The sequence below is a fragment of the Drosophila gunungcola genome (assembly GCF_025200985.1).
Source record: "Drosophila gunungcola strain Sukarami chromosome 3L unlocalized genomic scaffold, Dgunungcola_SK_2 000005F, whole genome shotgun sequence".
In the NCBI taxonomy this organism is placed as follows: Eukaryota; Metazoa; Arthropoda; class Insecta; order Diptera; family Drosophilidae; genus Drosophila; species Drosophila gunungcola.
In genome coordinates, this window is record NW_026453180.1 from 2,506,215 (window position 1) to 2,526,419 (window position 20,205).

General features: G+C 38.0%; 1 protein-coding gene across 22 annotated transcripts in view; it reads left to right on the top strand.

Moving 5' to 3' along the window:
- Positions 1 to 20,205, top strand: part of LOC128259244 (supervillin) — a 138,095-nt gene that overhangs the window by 78,426 nt on the left and 39,464 nt on the right. For 12 of the 22 annotated variants that reach the window (XM_052991505.1, XM_052991503.1, XM_052991504.1 and 9 more), the window contains 6 exons: positions 176 to 624; positions 1,282 to 1,381; positions 1,788 to 3,384; positions 9,186 to 9,784; positions 11,681 to 11,794; positions 16,014 to 16,497. In XM_052991505.1, coding sequence (XP_052847465.1) covers positions 176 to 624; positions 1,282 to 1,381; positions 1,788 to 3,384; positions 9,186 to 9,784; positions 11,681 to 11,794; positions 16,014 to 16,497 — 3,343 coding nt within the window. Of the gene's footprint in view, positions 1 to 175; positions 625 to 1,281; positions 1,382 to 1,787; positions 3,385 to 5,940; positions 6,090 to 9,185; positions 9,785 to 11,680; positions 11,795 to 13,471; positions 13,863 to 13,943; positions 15,770 to 16,013; positions 16,498 to 16,856; positions 17,356 to 20,205 lie in introns of those variants that run through there. The other 10 variants (XM_052991511.1, XM_052991513.1, XM_052991527.1 and 7 more) reach the window with 7 other exon arrangements.

A 20,205-nucleotide genomic window follows, 5' to 3' on the forward strand; every position in this document is an offset into this window, starting at 1 on the left:
TTTGACATTAACATTAATGTATACCAAGTCTAAATTATTTTTTTATATTTTTTGTTTTTAAATTTGTTGACTTATTAGTATAGTTTAAATGTAGTTTTTTCTCTGTGTCACCACGCCCGCATTTCATCATCCTCAATATCGTGTATGTTTTTCCCATTTCCAACCGCACCCGCAGATAAAAAGAAGGAAGAGGAGCAGCGCCAGCGATACAGTTCACCCGTTTCACCGAGATCATCCAGCAACGGTGGAGCACTGACCCATCGTCGACTCAGCAGCTCGGAACTATCGCCCAAGTCGCCAGGTGCCAGTGGTTGCACCTCGGAACCAGCTGCTTCAGCCAATCCGAGCAGAATCCCTGCGAGATCTGCCTCCCAACCGGTGGACACACTGCCCACCCAAAGACGCCAACCTCTGGTGGCCGTGGGCTCCGGCATCTCCATGAAGCAGAATCTCAGCGAATTGCACTTCACGGGCGGAGCAATGAGTCCGCCCAAGGCCACCGCGGAATGCACTCTCCGGATGCGACCACGTACGTCCACAATGAGCACGGAAAATGCGGAGAATGGACGACGTGACCACTTGGCCAATCTGCAACTGAGTCCCGTGCAAAAGCACAAAAGAACGGTGAGGATAACATCAAGAGTAATTAAATTAAACCACAACAGAAGATGAAACTAGAATTAGTTAATTGCTTTTTCATTTTAAACTAATTCTGTAAACCAGTATTTCGCATATAAATTAGAAACAGAACTTTGATAATAACATTACAGCGCCACTTAAAAAAAACTTAATACAAATATTTGAAGTAACTAAAGATTATAAATCAAATTCATTTTTTTAACGTCTTACACAGAGTTTGAAATATCTTAAAGTACATGCACAGTCCCTGACAAAATGTTATGACCAAAACTAAGTAAACCACATCTGAAGGTTACGATATAATTAATTAAATGCTAAGAATTTTAATTCAGTTTTTAAATGATATTTTCAGTATTGAATTTAGTAAACATCTACTAAATGTGATTATAGAGTTAACATAGTAAAACTAGACTAACACAAAATAAAAAAAAAAATTTAAGTTCATACATTTTAAAAAATTTTAAAAACCTTAAAGTACGTACAAAAACATGCATATGCCTCTAAAAAAAATGGATGAGTTCATGTTAAAACAATTATTCAACTAACATTTTGTTATTTAATGGCTTTTTCCTTTTTTTGTGGTGATCCATCTTTATTTTATTTACTTCTCTAAAATATTAATTTAAATTTCTTATTCTTTAGCCCGAGGTATCACCGCGTCGTTTGGGAGATCGCGACAAGTCGGCCAAACGGAAATCGAATTTAAATCGTTCGTTGACCGAGGAAGCCACCAAGGATGGCGGTAAGTTGGCCACACAACTGGATGCAGTGCAGCATAAAACAGCAGATCTGATCGGCATGGCACCAAATTGGGACTGCCTTCAAGCTTGAACAGCTATGCAATGAGGTTGCAGCAAAGATGTAACCACAACGATGGCAGACGACCTCACTTCTGAATCATTCGATCTTCAAGCGTCATGTGGCTGCCAGCGTTTAAGAATCATAAAACTATAGAATACCATTTTCAAAACTTTCATTTAAATCATTTTGTGCTGCTTGAAGAAAGCTTTTCCATAGAAAAAACTTGTGTAAAATATGTTAAAATCCAAGCTGTGCCAAGTCCTCCTCTAAAGTTATGCACGTGTTGTCTGCTTTTTGAGTTTATAACTATTGTTGTTTGGTTATTAATTGATCATATTTTCTTGCAGATGAAGTGGCCTCATTAACTCGTAGACGACGACGTCGCGAATTGGGCATGGCCCGTCCTTTGGTTCCTGGCGATGATGAAGCTCTAAGGGATTTGCTGCAAACACCGCCAAAGAGTTCCTGCAGTGAGTCAACCTCTGTTTCGGACAACTATCGTCAGTTTATGCCGGCTACCGGACGACATCCAGAGGTGCCAGTGCGCACCATGACTGCCGTTTTGCCCGCTCCACGACCTCTGCATGCCCCCGTGGCCCGGAGTGTCACCCAGAAGTTTAACGAAAGGACCAAAACCGATCTGGCCGAGATCAAGAAGATTGCCGAGCAATCCGAGGTGCAGCAGCAGCAGCAGCAGCTTCCTTTAACGGATGAGGGCCAGAAAATGTCAGCCATAATGCGCCGGAAGAGCACGGATGAGGGTGGCCTGCCCATCCAGAATTCACCACCTGCACCCAATCAAATTGTATCTATATTGAAGAAAAAAGAGCACGGCCTGGGTGATTGCAACTCCAGTGCCTCGAGCAATCCTTCGCCCGTGACCTTCTCCTCCAGTGTGATAGATCATCCGCTGGCAGGAGCTGGTCGCTGCAAAAGGCAGGGTATCCTTAAGAAAAGATCCAGCCTGGATGAGTCACGCTACTACTCACGGTCCCACTCACCCGACGAACGTAGCATACTGATCAAGTCGGCCAGAAGGAATTCCCTAGAGGAAGCGGGCACTGGCTTGAGTCCAGCTCAGGCCCATGGCATACTCAAGCAGAGCAGCTACGACAGCAGCAAGAGCGATGGATGTCCATCGGCCACGGAAAGTCAGCCGCATAGTATACTAAAGAAAAAGGATTCGCTATCCACGCCATCGGATGGCGGATGCCACAAGCATGTCTCGATTTCGCAAGCTGTGACCTTGGCCGCCGCCGAACTGGCCGCCCATGATGGCATTACCTACGAAGATGGTGAAGAGCATGAGATACGACCCATTCTGAAGCAGGAGAGCACCTCCAGCGAGGAGGCAGTGCGTCCGCCCAAGCCCATACTCAAGAAGAAGTCCTTTGGCGAGGCAGATGAACACGAAATACGTCCCATATTGAAGAGTTCCCGCAAGAGCAGTCGCGAGGAGTTCGATTTGAGTGGTTTGGAGCACGAGATGAGTGATAACCTATCCTCAATCCTGAAGACAGACTCGCCTTCCAAGCGGCGTTCCTTAGGTTCCACCTCGCATGATGTGAGTGTGGATGACACCAACTCATCACCTAGTTTGCTTAAAAGACGCACTCGCTCGCTGGAACGTCAGGATGTGCAGCCTGGCATGGATTTGGCAGCCGCACTGGATGCTATTGCCAACTCGCAGGCGGCTGCGCCCAGCACACCGGTGGATTTTGTGACCACACCGTCGAGCATTTCGGTGGCGGAGCGCATCAAGCGCATGGAGATGCTGTCCACGCCCACTTCCCGTGCACCGGGCGGGGCCAACAGCAGCTGGGAGTCACCCTTGGAGCAGGGAAGTCCTGCCACGCCAAGAGTCCTCAAGCCCAGTGTCTTGCGCAGGGATTTGCAGAGGGAGCGGTACAAGACACAGCCCGTGACCAACGAGGAGATGAGCTTGTAAGTCTATTACTATGTATATCCAGTACACTTTACTTTATTGTATTCAGGGGTTTCCAGCAGTGTTATCGATAACCTGGCAGAATTTTACATTTGAAGTATATAATTTAAAATGAAGTTTCGCGAACAGTATTGACAAATTTACAATTATAAATATTTAATTATCTGGCAGAATTGAGATGAGTTTTTAAGTCAAAAATATTACCAAGTACACTCCTTTTCATTATACTTAGGGGAATCTCAACAGTCCTTAAAAATGTAATATTACATTTTCAATGTAATACAATTTCCTAATATTTTCGGGGTATCGTATCAGAAATTTTATGTGATTGTAATATTTTGCAACTCATTATAATTCATAATATTTAGGTTTTTTATTTTGTATATTTCGCAGACTTTTAAATTTTAAAATAAATTATATTGTATTCATTTAAATTAACTTACTAAAGCGAAAACCAATAAAATGGGGGTTGAGAAATTATTTAAAGGATCCTAAGAGATAAATTCGATAAATCACATAAATATGATACGTTAAAACAAGTTCCTCATAAAATTATCATTATTTTTCATCAGTAAGTTTTTGAGAATTAAAATCGAATCAAAACCTAAAAATAATTTTAAAGAAATTGAGAGATTATTTTGTCAAAGGATTATAAGAATTAATACCGTTAAGCAAAGAAATAATTGAAAATAATCACAGGTTTCTCATAAAGCATCCTTTTTATTGGAATTTCCATGCAACTTGCTCCATCGTAAATTGCGCATACGTCGTGTGGCCTGTCAAGCTGTCAACTGATTCTGCAGCGGACGCCAGTTTACGCTTCGATGGACCCAAGAATTCCAGCCCCCTCAAATCCGAATCCGAATCCCAACCCGAATCCGTATCTCTGTGTTTGCGTGGAGCAATATTTGTCTATATACTCGCATTCGATGCTATTTTTGGTCCGCCGAGCACACATTTCTGGCTGGCACTTGGCCGAGCCTATAAATATTTATACCATCATGGTGCTGCGCCACTGTCAACTGGAAAATGTTACAGTTGTTAGTCCACCATTCTGTGCATTCATACGCCATAGTCCCATAGTCGACATTATAATCCAGTCATGATCGGCTTAATTAACTTTATTGTGGACATAATTCGCTAACCGCGTTGCCATAAATTAGTCCATTCTGATGAAATTTTCAGCACATTTAGCTGGGGGCATATTTTGGCAAAATTTTAATTGCTTATCTATGGCTCCGTAGCCAAATGTCAACAAATAATGTTTTCGAAAAAGCAACCAATGAAATCCTCTGTTTGGTGACCTCAATTCGATTCGCTGTCATATAATTCACTTTTCTTTGCCGCCTTTTATTTTTTATTGGCCCGACTTGCTGTTTTCGTTGTTGTTGTTGTTGTTGGTGTCACTTAAGCAGCTTATTGCTTGCCTAATTACCTGCGCAACTATTATTAAGGCCAACAAGAACACGAGAGTGCGCGAAATACAAACAAAGGTTAGTAATGGTCGGCCGATTATAGAAGGTCGATTGGTTTTACCCATTTAAAGAGGGGAAATCCATAGAAATATGTTGCAAACAGGTCGAAAGTATGGTGATTTTTATATTTAAACACAAATCAAAAACATTTTAGGTAAAATATTAAAGTCTGTTTTTCTTTCGTAACAAAAAATTTTGTAGATTTTTAAACTTTTAATTGTGGCTTTTTTATTAGATGACAAATCAAAAAGTATATATACTTTTTTAGAATAGGGAAAAAAGCCTTTTCTTTAAAAAAAAAAAGTTGTACACTCTATAAAGAACGTTATGATTATTACTAATGTTAAATAGTCAGACTCCAAAAGTTTTTCAAATCAAGACAAAATAAATTTTAAGGTCAAACCTCTTAAAAGCTTTTGAGAAAGCAAAAAAAAAATCTATATCTTAATACCTTAATCTGTAGAACAGCAACCAAATCGACTAGCATCAAGTACTATCATAACATCGTTCCCAAACAATTAGCAGTTCTTAGCTTGTTGGTAACAAATTCTCACCTGGAATGGGTAATTTCTGCGAATTGCGGATTGGCAAATGTCTCGTGCTCGTAAACCTAGTTTCTTCGCTGAAAGCATTTTAGAAGTTCGACTAGAAGATAGAGCACCAGCACCTCATCCACTTCTGCCACCACTTCCACTCCCATCGACACAAAGTTGTTGCCAGTTCTTGTTTAACTGTGTTTTTATGTCAGCATTTTATGTATTTGTTGTCGGTGAGTGTTTTGCTGTTATTATTATTGTTGGTTTTGTATTTTTTTTTTGGGAGGTGCTTTTGTTCCACTCTGGCACTCCCTTGCCAACCAAAAAAAAAAAAAGAATCAACCAACAATAACAATATAAGCCAGGTTTGTTCTGTATACTATATACTACTGTACCTTTTGTTTTTCACACTCTCGCTTGCTGTCACATTTGCATTCAGCGAACGGTATTGTCAATATCTTTTGCACTTTTGCCGACGCTTTGTGCCGTGAAATTTATGCTGCCCATACGTTCCGTACTTGTAGTTATATTCAAATTCAGTTGCATTCAGTGGGTTACAGCAGACGAACGCGTCTTCAGATACAGATACAATTGTATCTTTTACAGATTTCGTCGTGTCATAAGGAGGATTTTCATGTTGTTGCTGCAGCGACGTCAGAGCAAAAAAATGTTTGAGGCGTATATCAGAAAACGGTAACAAAGAATCCACAAAAATCGAACTCAAAATTTGTCAAAGCAAAATAAAAAAGAAGAATAATCGCTGGCATTGAGATGTGTTGGCCGATTAAATCGATACACCTCATATATGTCCAATTCGATGTTATGCTAATCTACCGATAAGATAACCAACAAAAAAAAAATTAACAATTATTTTCTGACTAAAAAAAATAATCAGTTAATAGCCCCATCGTAAATATGTCAATCTCAAAAAACTTTTCCTAGAAATCTTTGCAGACTTCCTAGCAGTTCAGTTAAATAATTGCTTTATGCTGCCATTGAGAAATATCTGGCGATGCTACAGTTCCTATAAATAAATCATCCGATTCACACCTTAGTCGGTCCATTCACAAATTCTAAAAATAAATTAAAAATTTTAATGAGGGATCAAAAATATATTTTTAAGTTTAAAAACAGAAAAATATTGCAAGAAATTAGAAATTGGTTTTAATTCTGTTTTTTTTTTTAATAAGTTTTTTGCTTTAATTTAAAAACAACTTTTTAAAACCATTAATTTTAACGTTATTCGTTTAATAACTAATGTTGACTTATTTTCTTCGATTTAGAACTGTTATTTAGCTTATAAGCTTTAAATAGCTATTCCCACCTGCTCTTAGATCTCCAAAAATTTCTCTTTCCCCAAATGTAAGAGTCAAAGAAAAACCCACCGCAAAAGAAAAGCCAACAAAGACATTTCCCAGCCAGACGGCGGAAAAGAAGGAAAATACCATACCAAAATAAATATAAAGCACGGGGCAATAAAAACAACAACAAAAAAAGGCAAGAAAACAAAGCTGAAAATAATTTAAATTTGCCGACAGCGACGTCGACGGCGGCAGAGCACCACCGAGCCACCACCGAACCACCCAACTCTCGCCACCGCACCACCGCACCACCCAATTTTTTCTCTGCCGACGCTCCTCTGCTCGGCGTTTTGTTTGTACCATTTTTGCGCTCAGTTGCTCGCGATCGCTTTTTCAATTTTCACGTATCCGTCAGTGGCAGCAGCGCTCAAAATATAATTATATATATTTCACAAACAAAAATATAGTTTTCTTAGCCCAACAAATGAGTGAATAAATAGTGAAATAGTGTGTGTCAAAGAAATCGAAACTAACTGATAAATTTATCAACTAAATCGCTGCGCGGTTCGGTCGTTCGGTCTTTTTCTTATCAGGTGCACAGAACCAGATAGTATACCATATATTCCCTATATGTGTGTGTGCATAGTGGAAGAAAAACCACGTTCCCTTTGGAAATTCTTAACCAGTTGCCGGCTGACGGGCTAACAAATCGCGTGTGAATTGAAAAAGGTAGTAAATAAAATACAATTTTGGGAAAAGCCCTGAAAAAAAACACAAAACAGTGAAATGTGCTAGTTTTTTCGGTCAGCTTTTAGAATACATATTTCGTAATGTGCTAAAAATAAATTCCATGAAAATGTGCAACTTGTGCAGCCAAATGAAAATTCCAATTTTCAAGTGCCCAATCAACGTGCCATAAATTGTGCCAAATTTGCGAAAAAATTTATAAATTATATATCAATGTCTGCATAAATTTTGTGTTTTTTTAGCTGTGAAATATTCTGGTTTATGTACTCACTACAAGTTGGCAAAATCGAGAGCTGTTTTTTATATATATACAGGGCTCGATTAGATCATTCAATGTCTACAACTCATATATTTTTTATAATTCTCGGCAACTGTTGCCTTTAAACATCATTTTGTATACCGAAATATTTGAAATTTGACTGAGGGATATCTCACGGGCTGTTTTTTCCCCATCTCACCCCTCATCTAAAATCCAATTAGCTCAGTTGTTGCACTTAAATTGTTGTATGTTTTTAGTTTTTTGTGTTATTTTCCGCTTCCTCCTGTTAAAACATTCGATGTGCGCCAGGCATGGAAAATGGGCCTGATAAACAAAACAAATATTGGAAAAAGTCAAGAGCCTAACAAGTTGTAGGTGAAAAGTCTAAATATAGAAAGGCATTTTCAAGAGGCTTTTTAGTGGGTGATAAACTTGCAAGTTTATGTGGAGTCTGTGGGGCGAAATATATGCCTTAGCTATTATACACTTGCTTTTTCTTATCATCAATTCAATTACCTTTCACTGGGCTTGCGTTTTATTGCCAAAAACAGTTTGGCTAATTCTTATGGCCATCGACAAGCTGGTTAAACTTTTACTGTCCACTCCCCTGGAGGCTCCAAACGATTCAACAAAACAACATCCAACATCAGCCGCCAGCGCAAAAGTTTCACCACCAAAAACATAATTAAGTTGGCCAAAATTGCCTATAATTATGTCCGAGTATTGTTGTCAGACAGAGAGAATGATAGAGATGAAGGTTCACAAAAAGATTCACAGTGTATTTAAGCCCACTATTATGTAAATTTCTGCAGGGGAGAAAATCAAGAGTTTCATAGTCCAATGACATGGCATTTTGATTAAAACACTCAACTATAACGAATTTTAATAAGATTCGTATTTTAATAATTTTTGTTATTCTAATAAACCGTATTTAAATGAAATGACATAAATAAATGAAAAAATACAATTGAAATGACTTATTTATTTGAATAATAGAAAGCAAATATATCACAAAATTTTATAAAATTGGTAGATATTAATAATTCTGTAAGTCTTCTGTAAGACACAATAATTGAATCCGCATTAAATATATTCATTCAACTTTTATTAATTTTATTGAAATTTAAAAAAAAGTTAATATTTAAAACTACAATTGTGAACAAATTTTTTTATTTGAAAAATAAAAAAACAAATAAGTCTCAACATTTTTGAATATATTCTTAAATTTAGTTTATTCATATATTAATAATATTAACAAGTATTAATATCTGTGTAAGTTTTTTGTAAGACACAATAATCAAATCCGCACTTAGAGATATTTATTAAATTTTTGTCTGGCATTATTATTACTACCATAATTATTTTTATTGAAATGCCACATAAACCTGATATTTTGATATTAAAAACCACAAGTTTGATGACCCATTGTGATTTATGTTTATTGTAGCATATTAATCAAACATTTTCCCGCTTTTTTTTCAGCTTTAAAGCCAACTCCGCGCCTTTCGACATCTCGGCCACGTCGGCATTCAAGCCCACCAAACCGCTGGACATCCGTTTGAGAAACGCACCGCAACCACCGTTGATTTCGCCAATCACAGGACAACCACTCAGCCACGTGCCGGCACCACTGCTGCTATCCTCGTCGACGAATTCGGGAGCAGGAACCTCCTTCCGGCTGGCCCGCAGCTCCACCCAACCGCTTCAGTCGCCACGCGTTGTCCATTTGGCCGGTCAGGCTACTACTGGTGGCCAACTATCACCGCAATCCTCGCTGCTGGCACGCCAGAATTCAGTGAACGACAGCGTCAATCTCAGCGAACAACTGACCCTATCCATTGGCACGGACAGTGAGCACATCTTCGAGATGTCCGCCCTGGAGGAGGATTCCGCCATTCAATCGCTGAGCGATGAGACAGCCGCTTCCGGATCGGGAAACTCGACCTCGACAGCCACCACTGCATCCACCACCGCATCCAACGCCACACCACCGAGTGGCTTAACGCGGAGCAATAGCGTTCGAGCCAGGGCCAATATGTTCCAGCAATTGCAGGAACAGTCGCGCAATCAACGAGCAACGGGTTAGTAGCCAAATAGGTCTTGCAGGTCGGCGGGAGCCCTCCCATTTACCATTTACCATCATCATCATTTGCTGGCTGGGGCAGAAATTAGCATGAAGCAATAAAGCAGACGAGCAGACGAGTTCAAGCGGTGGCACTGCGAACTCGCTTTTAGTTTTGGATTTGCTTTCGGCCCATGTCGCAAACCGACCGTAACAAGAAGGCCAAGACCACAGTGGCCGAATTGGTCAGAATTGGGAGTAGATTATAGTTGGAGTTGGGCTAGGGCCAATAGCAATACTGATGCATAAAGAGGAATATCCATAGGTAAATGTGGCCAGGAGATATTGTTTATAAGAAAACAATCTTAACATTCGTTCTAAAAATTATAATGAACCGTAGTTTCTTGATTATATTAACCTAAATAATCTTACAGTGGCCAGAATTGGGCGGAGATTAGAGTTGGAGTTGGGCTACAGTTTCCTATAAAAATAACAGTATGTGCAAGGGATACCGATTTTAAAGAGATAAGACTTAAAGAAACGACATTAAATATATTAAATATTAAAGAAGTGCCATTTTTGGCCAGTTTATAAAGCTGTGATATCGTTTCAAATTAGTTTAGTATTTTATTTTTATTTTGTGTTTAGTTTAGTTTTTTGATTCTGACTGAATTTGTATTCCTTTCCAACAAAACAAAATTAGTTTACAATTCTAGCTATAAAAGACAATCGTGGTACAAATCCAATTTTTGGCCAATCTATGTAAAATAATAAGAAACGGATTTGCATGTTAGATATTTAAGATAATATAAAAAGTCTAGACCTAAAAACTTATTTCGATAACGAGTGATTTAGGGGCAATAATAGATTGCAATAAAGTATATGATATTATATGAACCACAATTGATAACTCCAAAGCAAACCCTTAAATGTTTGTTCAGTATTTCTGTATGATTCACCTCAAAACCCTTACCTTTGGCAAACTTCAATTACAAACACCTTGATTTTCCAGATTTAATAATCAAGGGTTTTTTGTGTGAGCATTTCTAGATAGTCACCTTGATGACATTCAAAACATTCCAGATTATGTTATATAATACGCGTTTTAGTTAATAAAGGTAAAAAAGCAAATCCAGACTTACACATTTATTTAGATAGGGGTTTCTTTAAGGTGCAGTTATAGATAATTATATTGTCGTAAAAACTAAGTATAAACTAAGTATAAATACTTAATAGATAACTCCAAAGCAAACACTTAACTGTTTGTTTAGTAACTTGTTTTTGAGGATCCCCCACAGAACCTCTGCCTTTTGCAAACCTAATTAGCTAATTTCCCTGCTGGTCAGTGTGTGACGCCTTTTTCCAGAGTGTTTGCCAGATTTTGCCATTAGCGTTGGTGTGTGCTGCAAGCCTCTCTCATGGCTGTTGGCCAAGTTAATAAGCTGTAAAATGTATGTCACTTGCCTCAGACTCAACTCACCCGCACTCTTCAAAAAAGTGGCCATCGTCTAAGGCAATCAGCAACTAATTGAGGCTTGCGTGTTGGGTAACATTTGCTTTAAATTTATATATATAGTATATGGGGGGAATATGGCTCAGGTCACTCGAGATTAGACTTTCGTTATCGAAGCGGTATGTGAAAATCATGTAATACTAATAACCAAACCCCCTTTGAGTAGTACGACAAACGAGAGTCATTTTTTTTTTTAGTACACTTGGAAACACAATTTTATTCCCCAGGCTGCTGGAAATGAAATTAGTTAAAAGTCCATTTAAGTTCGTGTGTGTTTGGTTCATTAATTAGACTAGACGTTTTAAGATATGCAAACGATGAAGTATCCTGGCAACCAAATGCTGCTGAAGCCCATTTTTCAGAGACACAAGGGAATAAACCTATTTAAAATTACCATTTCAGGAGCCTCCCGTCAATCTCCACCAGCATCGGCAGAGGTTTCATCAACTGCAGTCGACAATTCCATGCAAAGTGATGAGCTCGCCACGCCAAATGCAACAATGGATGCGGAATTTGGTAAGTTTTCGACATATTTATTGATTTTAAAGAGAGGATACTGATAGCCTAGATAAGCTTAGAATAAAAAAATAAATTCTAGCTTTTCTAGTCTTCAATAACTTCTCCCTTATTTTTGTCAAAACTTACGTTTTAATTTAAATTGCACGATGCTCATTTTGGAATGATAAAACATATATATATAGTTAATAAAAAAAATATTTATTGTTGTTGTTGCTTACTGTGTCTGTTTTTGTTATTTTTATTGACTCGCCTGAGACTAATTTATATTTAACTGGAACAAATTCGCATAAAAATTAGTGCCAAATTTGCGATGCAAAAAGAAGATCGTTGCGCAATTAAAGAAATGGAAAAACTGCAAAAACAAAATCATACACTAATTTAATTTTCCATGCATGTGCGTTCATTGGTTTTCCATTTATGAATTTTTTCTTCATTTTTTACGCCAGTTTGAGTTTTCTAACAAACGAATTAACTCCTTGTTATTGTTGTTGCCGTTGCTGTTTTGACTTGTGTTTTATTGATGTTGTTGTTGCCGCATGAGAAAACTAATAACAATTTATTCTCCACACAACCGTATGTTTATGTAATTTAAGACGCGCGTGATTTATTTTTCCATATTTATTTTTCATTTGCCATATTTCCATCGAGGTCTTTAGCGCAGTTAATTAAGCGTTCCAAATTTAATGGCCTTTATTTACAACATTTTTTACGCCTACTCCCATTGGCGTTTCTTCCTTGAAAGTGATCCATAATAGCTCCTGACACACTTAAAAAATGGGTGAAAGCTATTTTATTTTTATTTTGTATTATTTTGGTTTTTTATGGCCAAAAAAAGCTGAGAGGGCACATTGTTTGGGCATGTTCTTTGTGGTTTCGCCTAAAAATTGGGTTGTAAAATTTATAGCCGATAACGTGGTGTGACGTTGACCTTGATAGACGCCAGTAAAATATATATCATTAGCATACAGAAATGTCAAAAAAAAATATTAAAAAAAAGGAAACAATTTAGAAAGTAATTATTAGCTTAAAAAATATACATCTTATCTGTGGAATATATTTTTATAAGATGATAATGAAGTTTAAAAATAAAAAACAATTAATTTAATCTCTATTATGAGTTTACTCTATTCCACCGCAAATATTACTATCTAAACTTATTTTTTATTAAGCATTGAACTCCTTAATTAATTGTAGAGTTCGATTTAATTAAATTTAATTATTTGTTTGAATACCAGATTACAATAATCAGATTGTTTTATTATTATTTTTGCTTAAATGCGAAACTTAACTCCCATAAAGAGCTCTATTTTATTTCTACAATTTAAAATCACGCTTTCTAAATTTTCCATAATTTTTGTAATATATTTTGATTGTTTTACTTTTTCTTTTAAATAATTGCGAGATTTAATTCCCAATACTTTAATGGTAGTCATAAAGACCTCTAGTTTATCTGAACAATTTTAAATCACGCTTACAAAATTTTCCATAACATCATGCGGCTTGTTTATCAGTTCAACCCACACACAAAAACTCACGCAAACGCTTACAAAGAAAGTTCATATCAATTGAAAGCGTTTTGTGGCAGAACCAATATCGAAAGTTACAAATGAAAATGAAAATCGAGATGAAAGATGTCTGTATGTATATATATATATATATATATATATATATATATATATGAGGGTAACAAAAAGCAAGCGCAAAAAAAGTGGCAAATTATAGAAATTGCTTTATAAACGCCAGACGACGACGACAAACTTTCTATGATTCAGTTACGCGGGGGGTTAAACACAAATCATCTTTTGTGACGGTCGGTCGGTTGGTCAGTTTATTTAGTGCTTGATAAAGGCAGCTAAAAGATGATAGTGTAGTGCGGGAAATGTATAGCATTATCGCAGAGCAGAGTGTGGGCAGCGGATATAACCGAATGCGCAGTCCGTCTTTGACTCTTGTCAGTCTTCGCAACTCAAAGAAACCACAACAAGCAGCAACTACACAGCAGCAGCAGCCGCAGCAATAAATATTCCAAAACTTAAATATTGTAGAGGCTGAGCAAATGCAATGCGTAAGTGGTGCAAAAAATAATAGCCACAAGGATTAAACTTTTTAGCAAAAACTAATGTTTGAAATCTAAATCACCATATAGAACCCTCATCTTTGTCGCTGGCTGAGCGTCTGGCCTTCTTCAGCAATCTCTGCGAGAGTGGTGGAGGAGGAGGAGGAGGTGGCCGCTTCCGCAGTCGCACCAGCAGCTACTCCAGGAGTCCACCCATCGATCGCACCACTCCCAGGAGCAGCACCACCGCCAGCAGCAGTGCCAGTGTGACGCCCACGCCCATGGAGTACTCTCCGATTCCCCACGAAAAGGAGCCATCTAGTCTCACGCTGGAGAGCATTATCGAACCTGAGGAGCACGAGGAGGTGGACAACAACCAGGTGGAATTGAGGGAAAGGGAGCAGTCCAGCCTGCACAATGGCTTCCATGGCCTGAGCAGATCTGCCACTGATCCACCATCCAAAGTTGATGAGGGCAAGACCACGCCCCTACGCATTAGTGTGCGGACCATAGGCAAGCTAATCATGCCAGATACTTTCCGCGGCGACCGCAACAACAACAGCAATAGCAGCAGCAACAATAAGAGTGCCAGCTGGAGCAGTTGTCTGGTCAAACTACAGAGTGCGGAGCCTGTAAACCTATCCGTGCACTTGCGCACCATTGGCAAGATTAAATCTCCTTTCATAGAAAAGCAGCAGGAGAAACCGAAAACCGAAAAGCTAACAAATGGCACCAGCGACAGTGGCTCAGATTCGGGCAAGGAAAACTGTGCCTCCAATCAGCAGGAAAATCGAGAGGACGAGGCTCCACCCAGGGTGTCCGAAATGCGGAGGAAGATCAATCGACTGGTGCAGCAACAGCAACCGCAGCCGCAACCAGTGAACCGTCGCCACACCACTGAAATCACCTCCGTGACCATAGCCCCGCGTTCGCCCAACGTAGATGATCGATTTGCCAAGTATTTTGGGGTGAAAGAAAGCTTCAATACGACAACTACCCTGCTGAAAACACAATCGCTGCCGCCCACAAACCAAGTGGAGGCCACCAATGCGCATGTGCGACTGCCGCAGATAACCACAGTAGTTTCCAAACGCAGAGAGTTGCTCAAGAGGACACGACCCCTGTCCATGGATCACTATTCCAGCGGATGCACCAGTCCCACGGCCATGCCAAGTCCCAAGAGAGCACATTCACCTGTCAATCGGCGAAAGGCGAGCATTTCCAGCTTTGAGGATATTGAAATTACACCCGATGAACTCCATGCGGCTGGCAAAAACTTTAAGCTGTTGTACGGCGAACTACTGGGCTGAAAAATTGTCTATTTTGGCCAAGCATTCAAAATTTCCCAATTTTTCGTGAATCCCCCAAAGCAGCCGCCCCCATTTCCATTTTCGAAACCCCCCTTAAAAATTACGCTCTCTTCGTGTGGGTCCTGCGCTCAGTGTGATAGATGCGCCCGATCCCATTACCTACCCCCCAAAAACTATTCACTTTGTAGTTATCCCAATGAAAAAAAAAAAAAAAACAAAAAACAAACGAAACGAAAATTCCACGCAGAAATGTCCAAACGAAAAACGAAGAAATAAAAAATAAAAAGCTAAACTATAAACCTTAGGCATTGTATTTAAACCAAGAGACAGTTTTATTCCCAACGGCTCTCCGTATATTATATGTCTGGCCAGCAAACAAAACCTTCCAGTTAACCCATATATATCCTATATTATTATTAAACGAAACTGCTTTTGTGCTTATTTATACATACACCACTACATTTTATTTACATTTAAAAACGAATTGTACCTTAAACGGAATTATATTATGATGAGTACGTATTACATTTATTATTATTATTGTAATATTTAATTAATGGAAGTTGTTGAATCGATAAAATAAATCCAAGAAATGTGCTAAAGAAAGGAGAGATTGAGAATAAAAGAGCGGGGATTTAGGCTATGAGACTGAGTAAGTATTTGCAAGTTTAAGCATGTTTACGGTTTTGCGCCTTTCTAGGCGCTTCTCAATATGTGCACCTGAGCAACTAATGAGCATGTTATTTATGATTTTTGCCTGGATTGATTTGCTGCATATTAAACTGAGCTTATGGACAATTTTTGGACATTTGAATCTGAATTAATGGTTTTATACCACTTTATTTTATAGGAAAACCCAGCGCTGAACCACTTAAGAGCATTCTTAAGACGGGAAAACCTATGCTGGGCATGGGTCGCGGCCTAATGCCCGTGGATCTCAATGCCGAGCTAAAGAATCGCCTCAAACGCTCCACTCATGCCACCGTTTCCAATCTCCGTAAATCTGCCACCACGGCAGATGCCACTCGAGGAGCTAGTGATGAGGTGGACAATCCGCAACGGAATTTAGCCCAGATCTTGAGGAACGTCTCCAAGGAGAACTCCACGCCGCCGAAACACGATGATGCGGTGAGTCTGGTGAGGAATCTCTCCACCTTGGGACAACCTCGATCGACGGCGGCAGCCAGTGAAGATGCAGTCGGGAATTTAGCCTCGGCATCGGAGGGCGAAAGTTCGGGGGGTCGTGAAATCGAGGCAATTATCAAAAATAGTGCTGTGGCCCGACGTCGCCGGCAGCAACAGCAATCGCAGCAGCAGCAACATCAGCCAGATGGGTGAGTCCTGGTCGTCCAGCATCTGAGTCCTGTGCTCCGTGTGTTAGTGCACTAACCTATAGCTACTAACATTAATCCCCGAGATGTTCAATACCCCAGCATCATGGTTTTATACTCGTATATACATAACGTTTAGACAGCGCCTCAAATCTGTGTGTGCTTCTCAAGACTGGTTCCCAAAAGTAAAACTAAATATTTACAATTAATGCAAAGTTGAAATGAAATTTACATTAGTTAGAAATTTCACTGTTTTGTATCCAAACATTTGTAACGTCTTCGCATTCATCCACAACTTGAAAAGACTTTTGCTTTTTAAATTAAACCCCTTAAATTTCCGCACGCGAACACAAAACAAAAAGATTCCTCGTCAGAGTGCAACCCGTGGCGAGGAGCTATTACTGTCCACTTGGCCAGCGGCCACAGCAAAAACATCCTCAGCAACAGCAGCAAATATTGCAGGTACAGCAGCAGCTGCAACATCAGCCCATGTTGCTGCTACAGCAGCAACAATTGCTACTACAGCAGCAAATATTGCAGGTGCAGCAGCAGCAGCAACAAATAATGCAGCAGCAACAGGCATTGCAACCGAAACCCTTTTACAAGCTTCTTCAACCGAAACATTTTGTAAAAAATTAGAAACTAAGTTCAAAACTTGCATTGCTTACTACTGTTTGTGCAAAAACTAATTAACTGATATATATACACACAAAAAAACAGCTAAATTATATATTTTATTGACAATTTGTTTAAACGATATATTATGCCACAATATATTTTTACGTGATGCCAAAGAGCAGATGAAAAACTATAAAAAGAAGTAAATAAAAAGAAACATTAATAAAGTTGACGGAAATCCTATTTAACTGTAGTTTTGTTTGGCCTCTAACTGTTATTTCTCACTAACTGAATGTTTAATATACTAACTAACTAACTAATACATTCCACCAAATGATTCCCCGCTGAAATTAAAAAGGTGTTACAATGTGCTTTAAGTGTGTTTTGCGGCCACTCTTATTATATTTTTAATTAGTGACTTTCGGAGAAAATTCTTTACGTTTATAATCCGCTTTCTATTAGTTAATTCAACCATTAATTTCCCTTTTACTGTTGTTTTAAAAGAAAACGATTTCGCTATCGGTTAACATTGTGTGTTTCAGCGGTTAGCATAATTTCTTAGCGGATTAATATAGCGTTGCCAGACTTTCGATTAGTCAGTCAGTGTGACCCTATAAGTTTCCTGTTCATGTTAACATTGTTGAGTATTCATTTAACAGAGCCCTGTTTGCGAATATTTGAAATAAAAAAAAACATTCTTGTGGGCGAACTCCGATTGACCAAAGTATAAATAATATCAATACAAATATATCAAGCGTTCGATTAATACGTTTATGTTATTCTAATTACCCTATAATTTTTTAATGCTTAGTAAACATAGTGCAATTAGCATAGTATAAATTGGAGTGTAATCGTTTACAGTGTGCAAGAACTGGAGAAATATTGATTGGTGTGACCATTCTAAAGATACCTTTAGAGATGGAAAAACTCCGATAGTACCAGCCAAACATCGAAATTACCGATGTTTTGAAAATCGATGAATCCAGTGTGACCGCCACACGGGTTTCAACGATGTTTCTTGTCTACCCTGCAGCGGTCACACTGGCTCGAAGGCTATATAAACAACCCCCGCAATTTGTTGTTGGGTTAAAAAAAAAAGACGCCAGCTGATTCGGACGCGCGTTAAAACGAAAGTTTCGCTTCTCGCGTAATTTTGTTTATAAAACATATCAACAACTTTTAATGAATATTAGTGCCGCACAAGAATATTTCTATACATATTTTCTTTACTAAATATACAACGACTTTATAGGATTTTTACGATTTTAAGTGCGACGCTATCTGTTTTTTTGTTCTGTTTACATTTTGCAATCGCGCGCGCATTTTGTGCCGGTTGCGAAAAACTCGTCGTTTCGCCAATTGCATTATGCTAATTTAGCGCGTTCCAAAGAAAAATCGTCATTGCTCAAGGCAAAAAGAAGATTAGACTACGTTTAATTCTCAATTAGCGAAAAACAATTGCTGGCAATTGAAAGTGCAAGTGCAAATTGCTGCGGAACAGCGGAATTTATTGCTGTCATTTAAAGGTTTGTACAAACTATAGACTTTAGTTTGAAAGCCAGACGGATGTTCTTGTAGTTTTTTTTTAATTTTTCGCCAAGGGTTCATCTGCCTTGTTCGATCTCGCTCTAACTCCTGTTTTCCTTGTCTTACCTGCTGCAACCAAACAGCCGAAAAAATTGTAAATGGTTGTTTTGTTTTGTTTCCATTCAAACAATTTGCTGATTCACACTGCAGACTTTGTTGCACTGAGAAAAATTAGTCCGAAAGTCTTTAGTTAAAAAACATTTCAGAAAAGTTCATTAAATGTAACCTAATTATATATATATATATATAAAACGAAAGATGCAATTGTGACTGTTAAATATGAAGATCCCTAAAAATAATATAGTTATAATTAAAATCTAAAGTATTTTCTGATATTCATCTAAGGTTTAATTTAATAACAGTTAAAATACTTTTATTATTAGAATTTTAGTATTTTTGATTTTAGGAATTTCCTAATAAATATATATTTCAAATAATATATTTGATTATTTTTCTAAACAACTATATTTCAAGTGTATATGAGCACCGACAATTTTTGTTAAAATTTTCTTGTTTTGCTTGCCATTCTTCTTGTCCAGATATTGTTGTTGTTTTCTTCTTTGCTTGCACTTGGACTCTATTGTTATTCTCTCTCTGTCTCTCTAAAAAAAAAATCTTTGCAGCCGCCGCTTTTGTGTTGGTTTTATCTTATTTTCCAGTTTTTAAGTCCGACTCGCTTGAGCAATTTTAGCCAAATTTTGTTGATTTAGTCGATTTTAATTATCAAGTGTTTAATGTCTATTGTCTTTAGGTTCAAGGTCTCCAAATCAGGCCAGCATTTGCATAAGTATCCAAAAGGCAACTCATTGAAAAAGTAAATCAATCAAAATTAAAAGATTTTGGCCTCTAGCAACTCATTTTCAATTATTATATTTGTTTATTCAAACATTTCCGATTTTTATTGCATAACTCCAGTTCGGGTAAACTCCCCCTCAAAACTGGTAATCCGAAAAAAAAATATAGCTTATAAATAATCAAATGCGGAGCGAATCAAATGTTTAAGTTTGTTGGAGAATGCCTTTCGTTTTCAATGAATTTGCATAATTTGTGTTTGTGTTTTGCTTTTTTATTTCTCTTTCGCTTTGGCCCGTGGCAAATTTCTTTTGGCGGTGCCATTTGAAAACGAAATTAGTTTGCAATTTGTTTTATTTGCCAGGCCTTGATTTACGATCTAATGGGATGCGTGTCTGCCCAGTGCCAATTAAATAATAGTAATTCGACATGAAAAATAATCGCAGAGAAACTGATTAGTCTCATGTTTCAACAGTTTTGTTTTTTCAACTTGCCTGTACTACTATTTAGCTACAAATTAAAAAATAAATTAATCCATATATTATTTCCAAGTTGTTCAACAAAATTGTATTTGTTTTAGATAGAAATTGATATCTATTTTAGACAACCTATATTTCTGTATTTGTACCCTTACATCACATCAACTTTGATAGTAATGTGTATATTTCACTAACAATTATAGAAGAATATATTATTATTTACCTTAAACTTACC